General features: G+C 37.6%; 2 protein-coding genes across 9 annotated transcripts in view; one reads left to right on the forward strand and one right to left on the reverse strand.

The window, feature by feature from the left end:
* The window catches only part of rims1a (regulating synaptic membrane exocytosis 1a), a 78238-nt gene extending 75163 nt beyond the window's left edge, over positions 1–3075 (reverse strand). For 4 of the 6 annotated variants that reach the window (XM_084392088.1, XM_084392089.1, XM_084392091.1 and 1 more), the window contains exons 1-2: positions 2472–3074; positions 734–808 (exon numbers count right to left, since the gene is read on the reverse strand). In XM_084392088.1, coding sequence (XP_084248214.1) covers positions 734–808; positions 2472–2638 — 242 coding nt within the window. In that variant the 5' untranslated portion in view covers positions 2639–3074. Of the gene's footprint in view, positions 1–733; positions 809–2471 lie in introns of all 6 variants that reach the window. The other 2 variants (XM_084392087.1, XM_084392092.1) reach the window with 2 other exon arrangements.
* A 1371-nt stretch (positions 3076–4446) lies between these two features.
* asrgl1 (asparaginase and isoaspartyl peptidase 1) lies at positions 4447–18241 on the forward strand. Of its 3 annotated transcripts, XM_084390625.1 has the most exons (8): positions 4447–4547; positions 5719–5911; positions 6017–6159; positions 10514–10668; positions 13023–13144; positions 13753–13863; positions 15653–15829; positions 17581–18241. In XM_084390625.1, the coding sequence occupies exons 2-8, from the start codon at positions 5725–5727 to the stop codon at positions 17643–17645; spliced, it is 960 nt and encodes a 319-aa protein (XP_084246751.1). In that variant the 5' UTR covers positions 4447–4547; positions 5719–5724; the 3' UTR covers positions 17646–18241. The 3 variants fall into 3 exon arrangements, with proteins under 3 accessions (XP_084246751.1, XP_084246752.1, XP_084246750.1); XM_084390626.1 differs by lacking the exon at positions 17581–18241 and having other exon boundaries at positions 15653–16008; XM_084390624.1 differs by lacking the exon at positions 17581–18241 and having other exon boundaries at positions 4479–4547; positions 5723–5911; positions 15653–16008.
* The last annotated feature ends 607 nt before the right edge of the window (positions 18242–18848 follow it).

Genomic DNA, 18848 nt, shown 5'->3' on the forward strand with positions numbered 1-18848 from the left:
AGTGACCACATCCAGGAAGTCCACACAGAAACAGATGTGCTTTGGCCAACTTGCCCCTTTTATGATCCTCTGACCCCTCCAGAGACCACAGAGAGTGATTGTGAGAGAAATACTCTTTCTGTTGATATGAACCACACCGCAGTTCTCTTATTCTTCGGCTGAGAGAACCAGGGCAATACTGGTGTGCATAAATAATTTAACATAGCATAAATATTACTCTGTCAGCACTCTAAAGCACCACCACAGGTGCCAGGATTTGTTTTCTTGTTTTTACAGGGAAAAATAATGCGACTGTGAGAAAGGCTTTGAATTACAACACAGTGCCACTCTCGCAAACTTCAGCGTGACCCCAACGAGCAAGTTAAAAGAAAAGATTGAAAACATATAAAGCAGTAATTTAAAGTATTAAACAATGTCACAACAGCATGCACAATACTGTAGTCTCATTTTCAGACAATGCTCTCCAACTTCATTCTTTACAAACACTACAGCTGCAAGAAAGTACCAGCATTGAACACCTCCTTGAGGTAAAGCTTGACCTTTCATTCACTATCATGTATAAGTCCTACATTTTGTGGCAGAGTTGTAAAGGCCTCATTGTCTGACATTTATAGAAACATCAGTCAGAACATAAAATGACTTACGTAACATGGAAATGGCCACTACGATGTTTATCACTCACTAACATTTGACTGTTTAACTCACTGCAGGTAAACTTTGTAGAGATGTTTACCTGATGTCGTTCTGCTGAGGTGGTTTCTTGTTCCCGACCAGGTTCACTGTTTTTGCTTGTATGGGCTTCTCCTCTCTGTACAAACACATTTTAGAAAGTGACAGTAAATCTCTCAGAAATCTTAGCTGTGTTTTTTTTTCTAGTATCCTCTCTAAACATACATCACCCAAAAATGAACATTCTGTCAGCGGAACACAAAAGAGGAATAAAAAAAAAAAAACTGTCTTCTTTTATATTCCACAGAAGAAAGTTTTGTAATTCAGGTTTGTAATGCCATGGGTAAATGATGACATTTTTGGGTGAACTGTCCCTTTAAGCTAGCACACAAAGTATTGTTGTACCACTGAATGCCTCAAAAGCGTTGTGAGGTCGACCTCTAGCTTCTGCTTCAGGACAGAAGTTTCTTTGAGATTGAGGAACTGTTCACCATTCAAACTGTCTCATAACACACACAGCAAATGAAAATGAGAGGTTGTTTATCATATTATGTTTATTATGTTGGTCTGACTTTTTCTCCTCTCTATAAGAAATATTGTGTGACTGAAACTGTATATCATTTGACCTGTACTAACCATTTGAAAACAATGCATTTATCTTGACGATTTAGTGACAAAGATACACATGGGCTGAGAAATTAAATAAATGCATAATAATTTCCTATGAGAAATATAGGAGTGGTTAAGTTATTGATTGTAGCTACTCAGTAAACCAATTTAAGATGCATAAATCTGATTTCAAATCTCAAGGTGGCCAATAACTAATGCAATATGAACAATGATGGCCTTTAAATGGCAGGTGGACAGGAAGCCAAGAAACATCTTTACACTCATCATAACAACACTGGTCAACCACAATTCAGAATAAATCTTTATAATCCATCCTACATGTAAATTCCTGACAAGTGCCAGTCATAAATCAGATCTCTTCAGATGGTATTTTTTCTAGTTTTCACATGAAGTAAGTGGTCCCTATTGTAATAAGTTATTTTTATTTTAACACACTTTGAGCTGAATTCTTTGTATGAAATATGCTATACAATAGTTATTATTAAGAGTATCTAATAAAACACAAAGCTATGACTACTGCCTTTACCCAAGCTGTAAGTGGTGCTCACACTACAATCAGTGAAGATTTCAATGAATGGGTTAAGGATCCTGACAGTCATGATGACGAGGCACGGAAATATTGTCGTGACCAGGCAGGAATCCTGACACTGGTTTATAGTGCAGAAAAAACGCTCACTAAAATATTATTAAAAATGTATGAGTCAAATAAATATACTAATAATGTGGCATGACACGTGTGCTGCCTGAAATTAATCCATCACAGTGAGGTGTAAGGGTGTATCGATTTGTAGATATTTAGTTCTTGCATGTCGACACACCCCTCTCTCTCTTTAACAGCTACACCTGCGACCATTCACCTGGCTGTTCATTGCAATTCATCAGACATCTAACAGGCTTGTTTCATAGTGATGTGTATAATACACACATAGCAGTGCTCATCCATGACAAGTGTCCATAAGGTTGGAAAAAAGTGGACATGGCCAGACTCACCCACCCACTCTTAACACTCACACACACACACTGGAGCTCAGGTGCAGGCGTACAGCCTGATGGCTTTATTAGTAGGCTATGGCAAACAGATGCACCTACAGAAACCATCACAAGCTGTTTGCCTTTTGGTCTCCAGAAGCAGCACGAATACTACAGGCTCCCTATAAAGCGTGATGTCTTACTTGAGCATGGCCTCATCCTTCTCCTCTTCTTCCTTCTGCCGAAGCATCACAGCCATGATAATTTTCCTCTCCTCCTCGGTGAGGTGACTGAGGTCCGGTAGATCGGGCATGGAGCTCTGCGTTGTGGGTGGGCGAGGGCCACCGCGGGGCCCCACCGAGGCGGACATATTTTACCCCTGTATGATCGGTGCACAATCCCAGCTATGTAAACCGCTATTCAGGCCATAGTCCGATGGCTTATCTGCGGTTGTCGCGAGCGTGGCGAACCGTTCATCGTTGCGGCAGGCACCCACGGTTGTGCTTCTCTTCCTATACGGCTTTTTCTTCTGTTTCTCTCCCCCCCACCCCCCGCCCGCCCGCCTGCCTCTCCCCTCCAGGTCCAGTTAAGGGTAGTCCATATCTGATCCGCGGGATAAGTGCGAGTCGACGAGGGGGGTCTTGCGCTTGTTGATGAAGCCGCCTCGGAGCTCGGGCTCTCGGGTGGGATGATGGGAGCAAAGGCGGAGTCCGCGCGGCGCTCGCTCTGTTTACCGAGCTCGCGCTGCTGCTGATGCTGCCGCTGTCAGGGAGACGGAATAGTCAATGGGACCGCAGCCCCTCAAGCGCGCGCACGCCTCCTCCAGACGGCCGCGCGCATCTCATTTGAGAATGGGGGCTCACTGCACGCGCACACAGCATCCTATTTTCGCTCTCCAATCACAGCGCGCTGATGACGCGCATCATCCACCAGCAGCAGACGCTTTGAGATTCACCATGAGATCAAGAACAGCGCGTTGCAAGTAGGCTACAAGTCGTGTAAATTCAGGACGCAACAGACGAGTGTCTTCTCTTAGAAACACATAGTAAATTGGGACAACGTGGACACTTAAGCTAAAAAAAAAAAAAATTTCATTAATTTATATTCTTTAAAACCTTTTTAGTTCACAGTTCACACCCTATAGAATGGGATGGCAATGGGTTTAGTTCCGGCATTATTTCAGGGAGTGTTTCATAACACATTTGCGTAACAGTCACGTAATGTACTGTAAAATGAGTGACAATACATTATGTGACAAAATGTGAGGGTAATTTGTGACTGTGATTTAGTTTTTATATGGAATATAACAAATAAAAAAATATAAAATCATTTTCATACATCACTGTCCTACAATGCATGTAGGACATTTCAGTCATATTAAAGGGAACACATTCTATTTGTACCATCATAAAACCACAGTTCATAACCTGAGCAACTGTATTGTTAAATGTTGTTATAGGCCTATTTAAAAAGATCGTGCAAATACGATTGTTACAATCAGCTATCACAACTTATATTTAGAATAACTTCTCTGGGTTGAATTTGAACATCCAGCTTTCCAGTTAATAGAATTTAAAATTTCAAGTTGACTAAACTTGCATGAATAGCCTACTTAAGTTTTAAAAATTAATACAACATATTTTTTTACAGTGCGATGTCCAACTTTGACACTAGAGATGTGAGCATATTTTAAACAACTTATAAATAAATAATTATTATTTGGTTGATCAGATGCTGCCCATTAATATCTGGGTACTGTTAAATATCGTCAAAGTCTCCAAGTTGCTGTGTGAGTAAAAATATATATAGCCTAGGACCTTGCTTATACATTTTAAAAACAGACCTTTCATATTGTCTGTATTAAAGCTAAAGATGCATTTAATCCATAGACTGTAACAAAATATGATTTAATTTGACTGTGTTCACATGACTGCCTCAGTTACTTGAAGGCCACAGCCCTGCAGAGTTTAGCTTCAACTCTAAATGCACCTGATCCAGCTAATCAAGTCCTTTAGGCTTATTTGAAAACTACAGGGATGTGTGTTAAAGCAGAACTAAACTCTGCAGGACTGTGGCCCCTCAGGAACCGAATTTTGCACCCCTGAGGTGATGGCATTCATGAGAGGACTTTTATTTTGGTGTTTTTCTCTGTAGCAAGCATGCTGTCATTGCTGTGTGCTCACATCTCCTCGTGATACAATCTGCTGCTTACGTCACTTTCAATGCACTTCTGTTATCTCTGATTTTTATGGTCCTGTCGTTAATGCGAGGAACCCTTGGTAAATATCATTTTTAATGTTATGCATGTGGGCACGCACACGTGTCACAGAATGACAAAAACCCTCCATTTGGATTTGTTGATCTGTTGACAGTTTAAAAAACAATTACACTCGCACTTTATTTGACGATGGGATGTCAGTTTGGGTGATAAGTAACAACTTGTAAACTAAATTAGTTACGCAATTTGAAGAGGCATTGTAAATTAATTTACATTATAGCCGTTCAGTATTTGGATTGCACATGCTGAAATGCAGTAGGCCTGTGGACAGATTTATTGTGATCGTAAAGTATTTAAAAAAACGCTGACTTATACTTATTACTGTATGTAAATGTGTATGACATCTGGTTTAATAGTCATACAGTTTAGCCATGTGCTACGTAAAGAAAAGCTAAATATTATGTGTGTTTTGAAGCTGGTTTTAGCCTACATTAGGTCAAACGACTACTGGAAAAAAAATATTCAAACCAACTGAACGATTGCGAGTGTTGTATTGCTTTTTTATTTAATGAATAAAATATAAAAATAGATACAATCCAAACAAATATAACAAACATAAGATTTACAAAAAAATTAAACAAATAAAAATACATTTAAAATATATTAATTGAATAAAACAGACTGCATTACATTTTTATACTTTAACTCTTCAGCTGCAATAATTGTATAACCAGATTTTTTTTATCAAAACAGTCAAAAATTAGAAATTCAAACATAATAACCTTAAAACATATAGTTTAGAGTTACTTCTTTTACTTTTATGTAAATTTAAATGTACCATATAAAATCATAATATCCGCCAAAATATATAAAAACATCTTTACAAGTTATAACCAAATATATGCTATAAATAATTTTTAAATGTAATTCTTGAATCATGTGCCGAAAGTAGTTCTAAACAAAGTCAGCAGAATTGAATGAGGTATATCTGAGTGAAACGGTCCAGTAAACCCGTAATAAGAAAAGAAATGTCATTGCAAGAAAGGGAAGTTACTTTGATTAAAGATTACTAAGGGATATGAATTTAAAAACAATAATGATGTGCACAGATAAATCATTATTAATAAATACTGCATTATTCCATTAAAAAAATAAGAATAGTACATTTTGATTTCATGGTGACGTAAAGGATTGTGCTATGCCAAGAATATTTGCTATTTATGTGTTTGTAGACAGATATGCTGCCTGTAGTGGTGGTGCATGGAGGTGCTGGTCATATTCCTAAAGAAAGAGTTGAACTCTCTACTATCGGTGTGAAAGAGGCAGCCAGGACTGGGTATGCCATCCTCCAGAAGGGTGGAAGTGCCATGGATGCTGTGGTTGAAGCAGTGACCTTAATGGAGAACAACCCAAGATTCAATGCAGGTACTCATAATATTCATGTTTAATTCATTTTATATATTTCATGTCTAATACCTAATACTACATCCAGAATAAGTAGAAAACTTGGGTAATGCCCGTATGTCATAGGTTGCGGTTCAGTGCTAAACGTGAAGGGGGAGGTAGAGATGGATGCAATTGTGATGGATGGCAAGTCACTAGCTAGCGGGGCTGTGTCAGCAGTCAGAAGAGTGGCTAACCCTGTGCAACTGGCCAGGCTTGTCATGGAGAAGGTATTCTTGTAAAATTCATCATATACCTGTATTCCCAAAATACTGTACATGACCACCATGGGAGATTTAGTTTTGAGTAATCTACAGTTACGAAGATTAAAAACGTGATACACAGTACACAATAATTAAGCAATACTAGGCTATATGCCAGGGGTCGGCAACCTAAGGCACGCGTGCCAGTGTTAATCGCTGGCACACAAGCAAATGCGAGATGTATTTCATTCAGATAAAGTAGTCTACCTGCACACAGATCTACATTTTGATGTAATAATTCCTCATAGTAAAAAAAGCTTATTTTATTAAGTTAGGAGTAGAGATGCACCGATTGATCCACTGGTGACCGGAATTGGCCGATTTTCACGTGATCGGCCATGATAGTTCGAATTAGTTCCCCCAAAGGGACAGAAATATCAGTTTTGGGGGGGTCAGATAATTTTTCTGATATTGTGAAAAAATATAATTACAGTTACAATACAAGTCAACTCCTATTTTCACTGTAGGAACATTTTAATGTAAAGCGATTTCAGACACCCCTATTGTGGACCGTACCATTTTTAACCACTGTGGTTAGAAGCAACCGAGATAGAGAACGAATTCAACTTCTCAAGCAACTGTCAACGTTGAATGACAAAACGCTAGTTTCATAAAGTATAATTCTTTTCAACATTCCTTATTTGTATATTCAAAAATATTTAAAATAATCTAATTTAATACAGTTATAATTTTTCAATGTAAATTATTTAATTTGATTGGTAACAGCCTAGTGTCTACTTATTTTAAAGGGATAGTTCGCCCAAAAATGATATTTAAGCCATGATTTACTCACCCTCAAGCTGTTCGAGATGTATATGTCAATCTTTTTTCAGACGAACACATTTTCAGTTATTTTAGAAAATGTCTTAGATCTTTCAGTGGTTATAGTGTGAAGCTATGGGGTCCAGCTCGTTGAAGTCCGCAAATGTGCATGCATCCTTCACAAAAGTAATCCATCCGGCTCCAGGGGGATAAACGAAGGCCTTCCGAGGGTAATCCGTGCGGTTTTGTCGTAAAAATATACATATTTAAAACTTTATAAACGAAAATAACTGGCTTCCGGTCGCGGTCGACGCGCGTTCACGGAGATGGAAGCTGGCATATGACGTACGACGTAGCGTAGGAAGCGTCGTGACGTAGAACGAACGTAGAGTTTTGTTTTGCTCTGCTCTCTGGTTGCGCTGTCACGTTCGTACTACGTCACGACGCTTCCATCTCCATGAACGCGCGCCGACCGCCACCGGAAGCCAGTTATTTTCGTTTATAAAGTTTTAAATATGTATATTTTTACTACAAAACCGCACGGATTACCCTCGGAAGGCCTTCGTTTATCCCCCTGGAGCCGGATGGATTACTTTTGTGAAGGATGCATGCTCATTTGCGGACTTCAACGAGCTGGACCCCATTGCTTCACACTATAACCACTAAAAGATCTAAGACATTTTCTAAAATAACTGAAAATGTGTTCGTCTGAAAAAAGATTGACATATACATCTCGAACGGCTTGAGGGTGAGTAAATCATGGGCTAAATATCATTTTTGGGCGAACTATCCCTTTAATTGAATATATTTGAATTTAAGAATTTGAAATGAAAGATGGAGCATACATTTAATAAAATTAGGGGAAAATGCCCTTAGGGGAAAATGTACAAAAAATTATTCTGAGTGTTTTCAAACAGTGATGTAATGAAACATTGACAATTTAAGCTTGAAGGGAGTAAAGCCTCTGTTTAGGCTATTAAGGAAATGAAATTTTGCCAAAAGAAGAACTTTTATTTTAAATAAATGTTCATTTTAAAGCAGTCTACTTCAGTGTGATATGTTACCATATCATGCTTAACACTAAGAATTTGAATAATTGTAATCAATGTGATGATCAGATGCAGATATCTAAATCAAAGAATATGGTCGGTTTTGCGGGTGGATTATTTATTTTTAATAGTAGATTCGGGTGACTCAAAGTGCACCAGATTAATGAATTTATCTTTAAAATGTAAAAAAAATTCTTAACTTCTAACTTTTGGGAGTTGTTCAAAACAGTTCTCTTTTGGATATATAATAACAATGAGATATTCTGTAGCCTACTGATTATCAGGTGGTTGACATTTGGCAAAAAAAAAATTTTTTTTTTAAATCTCAAATGTAAGTCATGGAACTCATTGGGTTATATTCTACCAACTCTTATATTTCCAAATATATATGTGGTCTTGTAGATTTTGTCCTAAAATGTACATTTATTCACTAGTTTACTGTCTTAGTGACTAAAAATGTCATATGGTGTGACATGAATGTTATTGTGTATTAAATTAAAAAGGGGTATAATGTGATAATGTAAGTCAATTTATCCTGATTCTTTATCATTACTATATAAAAGTATAGCATTTCTTATGTGCAAATATGTTACATTTTACATTATTTTACTTTATCATCACTCATAGATAGACGTTTACTTGTAATCTTTCAATATACTTCAAATTAATTTGGGAATACCTTGTTATAAAAGTACCAAAATGCTTGTAACCTTTGCTGGCACTATTCCCCATCTGTCACATTGGTGATGTTATGATTAATAACCCAAAAGCCTTAATTTCTTTCAAAATTCTGAATGTCACACCAAATGACATGGTGTCACGCCATATGTGTCACACCACACATCAATCTGTATGCAAAAATCTGTATTAGCTGCATTTAACAAACAACCAAGCTTAGTTTGACAAGTGAATCATTGTTTCACTTACAGAAAAAATCACAAAATAGTTTAAAACAATGAGTTCTACTCAAAGTAGCAAAGAATCATGTTTATAACACATTCATTAATCCACTTACTGTATTCATTTGATGTTGCACTTTTTATTTTAATCTGCTGAATATTAACTACATGAATTCTAACAATCTTTATAGTAAATCATTGAACATTTTTTTTTATTTAATGCATAAATTCATTTCAAAATGAGGATGAGTAAAACAATGACTGAACAGCAAGCTGATGTATCATTTCCTTGTTCTTTCTTTATTCGCATTATCTCGCCATATACTGAAATCTACCTCAAACTGAAAAAATAAATAAATAAATAAAGGGAAACATTTGAGTGACAAAATGCTGTAGTTTAACATGGATTCAGCTTGAAAATGGGATAGTAGGGATTCACCAAATTGAGTTGGTGTATAGATATTAAATGTGTACATAATATAGTATCAAAATGTGTTAAAAGGAGGAAATATTCAATAAACTTAACTATTAGTTATAAAATATGTATCTAAGAGCATTATTTATGTATTTAAATGCAATTCATATCATATAGTGTGACAAAATAATCATATGGTGTGACAAGAAAACACTGTCACACCTTATGATTTTGTGTCACACCATATGAGGTTTCATGTACTTAGCATGACATTAAGCAATGTGCTTTTATGCTAACATGCTAGAACCATGCTAACTACAATATGACAATATAGTTTTGAAGGTAATTTTGACTGAAAAGTAATTTCATTTGGGCATTTTTGTGTAAAATTAGTCACACCAAAAGACAGCGCAAAAGGGAACTGAAGCAGGAGTGCCGGATATACTTGATTTTTTTTTAAACATGAAGAGAGAAAACTCAGATTGTAACTTTCAGTGTCCTTCTGAGGTGCTGTTCTTCCTCCTCGAAGAAGGAGGACCCCCACACCCCAAAGGTCTCCAAACAATTGCCCGTTTAAAAAAAGGAATATGGCGTCACACCTTATGATATCCATTTTCGGGACAAAATGTTTTAGTTAAGGGCTGCTTCAAAATATTATGCCTGAACTTTTAGTCAAGCAGACTCACAAGACATCTGGGATATCAATATATGATTGAATAAACAGAAAATGAATTCATTTTCTTGTTTTTATTCAAAATCAAAATTTGTGAAATGTGCTTGGGACAGTCACGCCATATGAGCTTATTCTGGTTTGGCTGAAAATTGTGAAAAAATAGAAGATTAAACCCATGAATGCTCTGTATGTCCATATAAAACAGCACTTTCTGAGCAATATCACCACAGTTTTTGATATATTTTTCTATAATTTACTTAACATTGACACATTGGACCAAAAAAAGGCCATGTCATGTCAACCACCCTATATTTATATTTATAGGCTATGTGTGTGTTGTGGCACAGTGATGAACTCGGAAACTTAAAAATGGCACTTTATGACAAAAAGGTTGCCGACCCCTGCTATATGCTATCAACTGCTTTTTGCATACATTGAATACAACCATTATATGATTTAAGAACACTTTACATTTCAAATAGTCAAATTAATAATGTGAATGATGTCTGTCTTCTCTCTGGAGACCAACCACTTGTGTCTGACAGCTGAAGGGGCCTCTAAGTTTGCCAGAAGCATGGGTGTACCGGAAGTGCCTGAGGAGTCATTGATCACAGACTATGCCAAGATGCGCTGGAAGAAGAACCTGAAGCCAGATGCCAACCCTGTGGAATGCCAAATGTAAAGCTTTTATGTAATGAAAACTGGTACAAAGTGCTGACATAATGTTTTTGGCATAAGATGTCTAATGTCTAGAACTTCTACTAAGATAAAAAGTCGCAACAATAGTTAAAGGGATTGTTCACCCTAAAATGAAAATTCTTTCATCGTTTACCTTCATGTTGCTTCAAACCTGTGACTTTCTTGCTTGCTTGTAATATCCATATTATGTCAACACAAGCACACACACACATACATGCAGTACATATGTGTCCATTGAAAAAGAAAAATGTTAAAGGAAAGTCAGTGGTTTTGCATAGTATTTTGTGCATTCATTTCAAATGTACATTATATACAAAGTTTTGTCATGAAACTCTAGAAGGCGATTCTCAAGGGGGCTTAGTCCTCAGTGAGAATGTGTAGCAAGAGACCATTGCCTAAATGGTGCTATTTTGTAAATTGGCTCCACTATATTACTATATAGTAAGCCAAAAGTAGCCTACATTTTAAATTGGTTCCAAGTTAATACATTTTATAAATTATATAATGATACCAGTCTTGCTGCACTACAGTTCAAATCAGTAGGCAATAGCACAATACAATAGCACAAAGATGCAAATTAAATAAAAAGTCCTTTATAGTGCTTGTGAAAACTATTACTGTATAATATAAATATACACAGAACTCTGTCTGAGAGTCAGCTTTCTGTGTGTGCACTTCAGGTGTATGCACACTCAGAAACGATCCATCACAGTGTGGAAGTTCAGCATTGAGTTCTCTTCAATCTGCTTACAGTAATTTTCTATAGAGCACAGCTGATTGGTTCCTGCTGTAGCCATGAGCTTGCTGCTCAACTTTCAAATACTTGGTCAGCATTTGCTTAAAGGGTTAGTTCACCCAAAAATGAAAATTCTGTCAGTAATTACTCACCCTCATGTTGTTCCAACCCCGTAAGACCTTCGTTCATCTTCGGAACACAAATTAAGATATTTTTGATTAAATCTGAGAGTTGTCTAACTCCTCCATAGGCTTCTAAGGAACCGAAACTTGCTGGCCCAGAAAATGTATTAAAGACATCGTTAATATAGTCCAAGTGACTCCAGTGGCTCAATCTTAAGTTTATCATGCGACGAGAATACTTTTTGTGCGCAAAAACAAACAAAAATAACGACTTTATTCCACTATTTATTTCCTTCTCTCTGGACCTCTAGTTGGTTCGCGTAGTGTTTTTGCGCAGCGCGTCTGTGTTACACGTCACCACGTAGGCTCACTATTGGCCGACGCTTGTCATGTGTGATACGTGGTGACGTGCAACACAGACGCGCTACGCTTAAACACTACGCAAAAAGACCCGAGGCCCAGAGAGAAGGAAATGAAAAGTGGAATAAAGTCGTTATTTTTGTTTGTTTTTGCGCACAAAAAGTATTCTCGTCGCTTTATAAACTTAAGATTGAGCCACTGGAGTCACTTGGACTATATTAACGATGTCTTTAATACATTTTTTGGGCCAGCAAGTTTCGGTTCCTTGGAAGCCTATGGAGGAGTTAAACAACTTTAAGATTTAATCAAAAATATCTTAATTTGTGTTCCGAAGATGAACGAAGGTCTTACGGGGTTGGAACAACATGAGGGTGAGTAATTACTGACAGAATTTTCATTTTTGGGTGAACTAACCCTTTAAGCAGTTTGCAGTACACTTTCAGAAACCCTCCACCTTCCCCAGCTCCACCTGTATAGATCTGCTGTGGGGAATTCACATTTCCCAGGAAGGAAGCAGGATCCATGTGCAGCAAACTTTATTAAATAAACCCAAAACTAAACAAACTCAGACTAGGGAAACAGGACACAGGAACCAAACAGCCAACATATAATAACAAGAACTCACAAAGACTGAGACTAGACACAGGGCTTAAATACACAGGCAAACAAGCTAAACAAGATAACAAGGGGGCATGGTAAATCAGAAACACTTGGGGAGACTAATCAACATAATGGGAACTGCTAAACATGGGACAAGACAGAGGAACACAGACATGAATCATTACAATTGTACAGCAGCAGCATGTCTTACTTGCTCACATCAGTGTGTCGTGTATGGTATTGTCACTAGCAAGTCCCGTATTTGCTCTGCAGCAGCAGAGTAAGAGATCTATTCCACCAAGATAAAACATTAACATTGTCACATCCATTACCATGCCAAACACTCCTAAAGTTGTCATGACAGAAATAAATTTGAAATGACATAATTGTTTATCGACTTTATCTAATTTCTTTCTTTGTTTATTTCTAGTCAGCTATTATTCCTTTGCTACCACTAAGTTGGCCATTTTGTTTGTGTGTGTTTTTAAAGCCATTTTTTTGTGTGCGTGTTTCAGGGGCAAGATGGGAACAGTAGGTGCAGTAGCTGTGGACATAGACGGAAACATTGCTTGTGCTACATCCACTGGTGGAATGATTAATAACATGGAGGGTCGTGTGGGAGACACGCCGTGTGTTGGTAAATCCAAACCTGCTGTTTTGTAGTGTATGTAAGGGGCGTTGATTTGATTTGCACCACAGAGCTCTTGTGCTTACAAAGTTGGGAGGAATCAGCCTACAATTGCTTACTTATTGCTGTTTCTGTATATTGAGCTGAAATAGAAGAAAATATTTAAATAGTTGAAAAATGAAACCTTTAATTTGACTAACCCTAAGCAGCTGGTGTGACAGGGATTGAACTTTGACCTTTGGACATGCAGTAATGTGAGTACATTTCAGCTGCTCATGAGAGCTTGTTGCCTGCTGAGTTAATATTCAAACCACAGATTTAATCCCTAGCTCAGCACAGCACCCTCCACATACATTCGCTCAGGACACACTTTAACCTGTGGGAATCACACACACACTAGTTAATGATAGATAAAAGAGCTGCTATTGTCTGCTTAATAAGTAAATAAACAAAAATGAAAAAAAGACAGATGCTTTATTCTCTGTTATGCAGTGATTATTATCAGGGTTTGTCTTAAATAGGTGGATGGTTATCTGAAGCAACAGGTTTGCTGAGTGTGTGTGTGTGTGTGTAGGAAAGTCTCCCTCAGGATCTTTGTTTCTATCTCTGATTCTCAGGATGTGGTGGCTATGCAGATAACAAGATTGGGGCTGTCTCACCCACAGGCCATGGGGAAGCCATTATGAAGGTCACTCTGTCCAGACTGGTTCTCTTTCACATGGAGCAAGGCATGTGTTACAAGATCAGCACAACCTATTTAGCGTAAACCAACAAAGCTTGGGGATCTTTTTCTCATTTTTCACAAACAGAATTACCATAGTTTTTACACAAATATTTATTTTAACTATGAACATTAGACTTTTCACTATCTGTAATACTTGATTCTGTTTGGTCAGTTGTATCAGGTGGCCATATATTTTTTATAATGACTGCTAAACTGTATACACTACCGTTCAAAAGTTTGGGATCAGTACTATTTAAAACAGTGAATGAAATTTTTTTTCTTTGTGCAAGGACACATTAAATTGATCGAAAGTGACGGTAAAGACATTTATATGTTTTCAACATTGATAAAAATGTAAAAGAAAATGGTTATTTTGAATTGGAATATTGTTTCAAAATATTGCTGTTTTTACTGTCTTTTTTGACAAAATAAATGCGTTCCACTCATTCAAAAGAGATTTCCTTCAAAAAAAAAAAAAAAAATCGTACCTCAACTTCTAAACGGTTTTTTTTCATATTAACACAAGTTATAAAAGCTGAGTATCTAAACAAATGACTACGAAATGTATTTTAAAATAATCTTGAAGGACTTTGGTATTCATTTTAATATACAGTACATGGTAAGCATGAAGCATAGGAGTCCACAGTTTTTTTTTTGGAATTACTAGGAACTTGTGAAAGACAGCTAGAGCTGGATTGCAGAGAACTTAAAATTAGACAAAGACACGTAAGATTGTAATTAAAAAAGTTAATTTAAAACTAGTTTAATACTTGAAAAGTAACTGTAACTACAGATTAATAATACATAACTGTGCACTAGTGCAAGAGCTTTGCATAAGGATGGAGTCAAAATAAACCTGTCAGGGTTTATTTTGCAATAATGCCTGTCCTATAGTACATTATACTAGACACAATTATCGTAATATATAAAGAAAAGTTCAACTAGCCATATGGCCAACTGATATCTCTCTTCCTATATACTGTGCACTTGTAATCGGCAGTTTTAGTATTATTACGGCATGGCATCTAGAAATGTCACGTCTTGGACCATAAGTTAATCTGCATTGTAATACAGATTTAGAAGCAACTGGTATATTGACATGAGCTCAAATGGACTGTTCACATGTGTTCATGAATAGCTGTGAGAATGATTCCTAGCAGCATTTTAGCCAGTGAATAAACAGCTTGAATTACTTCAGCTACACATTAACTGAGATTGAGGGCCTCGTTAAGATGCTTGACCTCAAGTCTGTTTAGGTAAACATTGCTCACTTCATGGGTCTGAGCAAAAACAATTTGAGCCAGTCTTTTATGGTGTGTTTCGTAAAACCTCCTCCAGCACCACTTGCAATGAGTAGACACATGGAAGTCAGAGGTGTAGAGCTTTCTGAGCAGTAAAGTGAAGATTAACCAGTCTGTACATCCTCAGAAGGACATTTCATATAACAGGGCCTCTTTTTATCCAGCCAGTATCTTTTGTAGTGTGAGTTAGCCTTTGTTTTCTGTTGAGGTGATTTGAGTGTGCATGCTTTTGCCTTGTGTGTGTGGAAACACAACGGCAAGCGTTTTTGCTGAACTCGCCTTTTTTTTTATATGTGTTTAAATGAGCGGGGTGTTGATAAGATTTATTTGGTCTCACCTGAGATCCATTCCATAGTATTTTAACCATTTTCATGATCACCTTCCTTATCGTGCACTTTATGGTCACCAACATCTGGCAGAGAGATCTGGAATGATAATACAATGCACTAGCTTGATAATATAGTTAAGTGTGTATTCTTCTATGTTCTCTAGGGAAGACCCCAGAGGAAGCGAGTGACCTGGCTCTTGCATATATGAAGGAGCGGGTGGAGGGTCTCGGCGGGGTGGTGGTGGTAGATCCCAAAGGGACCTGGGCAGCTCGCTTCAGCAGTTTACAGATGTCATGGGCCGCTGCCCAGCAGGGTGAACTCCACTTTGGGCTGTACCATGGTGAAGACTTTGTAGAGCCTGTACAAGAGCACACATAATGAACACGTGTGCACACACACACACACACACACACACATGTATGTTATATATATATATGTTGATTATATTGTTACAATCAGTATTGAATAGAAAGGGAAATGTGTAAATCAGTGTTAGTGTAAATACATACAGTGGGTACGGAAAGTATTCAGACCCCCTTACATTTTTCACTCTTTGTTATATTGCAGCCATTTGCTAAAATCATTTAAGTTCATTTTTTTCCTCATTATTGTACACACAGCACCCCACATTGACAGAAAAACACAGAATTCTTGACATTTTTGCACATTTATTACAAAAGAAAAACTGAAATATCACATGGTCCTAAGTATTCAGACCCTTTGCTGTGACACTCATATATTTAACTCAGGTGCTGTCCATTTCTTCTGATCATCCTTGAGATGGTTCTACACCTTCATTTGAGTCCAGCTGTGTTTGATTATACTGATTGGACTTGATTAGGAAAGCCACACACCGGTCTATATAAGACCTTACAGCTCACAGTGCATGTCAGAGCAAATGAGAATCATGAGGTCAAAGGAACTGCCTAAAGAGCTCAGAGACAGAATTGTGGCAAGGCACAGATCTGGCCAAGGTTACAAAAACATTTCTGCTGCACTTAAGGCTCATAAGAGCACAGTGGCCTCCATGATCCTTAAATGGAAGACGTTTGGGACGACCAGAACCCTTCCTAGAGCTGGCGTCCGGCCAAACTGAGCTATCGGGGGAGAAGAGCCTTGGTGAGAGAGGTAAAGAAGAACCCAAAGATCACTCTGGCTGAGCTCCAGAGATGCAGTCGGGAGATGGGAGAAAGTTGTAGTAATTCAACCATCACTGCAGCCATCCACCAGTCGGGGCTTTATGGCAGAGTGGCCCGACGGAAGCCTCTCCTCAGTGCAAGACACATGAAAGCACACCTGAAGGACTCCAAGATGGTGATAAATAAGATTCTCTGGTCAGATGAGACCAAGATAGAACTTTTTGGCCTTAATTCTAAGCGGTATGTGTGGAGAAAACCAGGCACTGCTCGTCACCTGTCCAATACAATCTCAACAGTGAAGCATGGTGGTGGCAGCATCATGCTGTGGGGGTGTTTTTCAGCTGCAGGGACAGGACGACTGGTTGCAATCGAGGGAAAGATGAATGCGGCCAAGTACAGGGATATCCTGGACGAAAACCTTCTCCAGAGTGCTCTGGACCTCAGACTGGGCCGAAGGTTCACCTTCCAACAAGACAATGACCCTAAGCACACAGCTAAAATAACGAAGGAGTGGCTTCACAACAACTCCGTGACTGTTCTTGAATGGCCCAGCCAGAGCCCTGACTTAAACCCAATTGAGCATCTCTGGAGAGACCTGAAAATGACTGTCCACCAACGTTTACCATCCAACCTGATAGAACTGGAGAGGATCTCCAAGGAGGAATGGCAGAGGATACCCAAATCCAGGTGTGAAAAACTTGTTGCATCTTTCCCAAAAAGACTCATGGCTGTATTAGATCAAAAGGGTGCTTCTACTAAATACTGAGCAAAGGGTCTGAATACTTAGGACCATGTGATATTTCAGTTTTTCTTTTTTAATAAATGTGCAAAAATGTCAACAATTCTGTGTTTTTCTGTCAATGTGGGGTGCTGTGTGTACAATGAGGAAAAAAAATGAACTTAAATGATTTTAGCAAATGGCTGCAATATAACAAAGAGTGAAAAATTTAAGGGGGTCTGAATACTTTCCGTACCCACTGTACATTCCTCATGGCAGTGATATTGTGCATCTATTAAGCGTTTTGAAGTTGGTCATCTTTACACTTAACAGTAAAGCAATGTAAGTCTTACACTGATAAGAAAACATCAGTATTATAACACTCCTTATTAGTCTTAGTGTAACTGTCTCAGGTGGTAGTACTGCATATTCTCCACTTGATGGAGATAAATTATGTTCTTTGGAGTCAAGTGAGTGAAATTTGTTACGGTACAGTTCACATTTAATAATAATTTACAAAATAGTAGAGATAAAAAGTGTTTTACATGTACTGTAAATGGCACCTAAGAAAGTCAGAATATTTGAAATAAATTACCAGACTATTTTTTGAAGAATAGATATCATGATTCATTCCTGAAGTAGTTCAGTGTATCTTTTTCTTCAAAAGACTAAAAGAGAAAATAACTTATTAAATCAGCACAAAATATTTTTAACCTATAAATAATTTTGACATGTACATCAACAATGCAGCAGTTTATCATCTTTTGTGAGACAGTGTGTGCCAGAGTAAACTTTGTAACATGTTTTAAATGGTGTGTTGGAATCATCACATCATTTATACTGATTCTTTTGGAAGGTGAAAACATGCAGAAAATAAACTTGTTGGTGTGGGTCACTTGTGTGCTATTTTAAGTTGACAGCCCAGATACAGATAACATCAGTTCTGTTGTTTTCACGTACAGTATAGTGAGGTGACGTGGCCCTTATGACAGTTTAAGTACACAAGCTCCTGCTTATTGTGTCAACACGTAGGCCAGCTTGCAAGTTCCAACTGTGAATTGTCTTCATAATGATCTAAAACCCAAAAACCAGTTCTTCTGCCCTCGGCGGTCAGTTTGTGTGCAAAATATTCCACATGGGAGCATGCAAAACAACATCAACTTTTGTCCTCTCAAAGACATGACCGACAAGTCATGACCTCTCTGTCCTTTTGTGTCTTATTTAACTCTTAAATGGGCAGGAACTCAGAAAAATTATTATATTTATTAAGTGTATATCAAATAATACAATTTTAAGTTGAACATAAAAATACAGTTTATGTTCAGGTTTAAAGTTTGAATATCCTATGAAAATAGTGTAAGAAAGAGCAGCATTTACCTCAAGGTCAGTGACCTTCGTGGGGCATGGTGCCATGTTACTTTTAGATAAAGACGGTGAGTTGATGCCACAATATTTATACCAATTCACTTAACCTAAGTAGTTGCATAGACCTAATTTTCTAT

The sequence above is a fragment of the Rutilus rutilus genome (assembly GCF_951802725.1).
Source record: "Rutilus rutilus genome assembly, chromosome: 20".
NCBI classification, from domain to species: Eukaryota; Metazoa; Chordata; class Actinopteri; order Cypriniformes; family Leuciscidae; genus Rutilus; species Rutilus rutilus.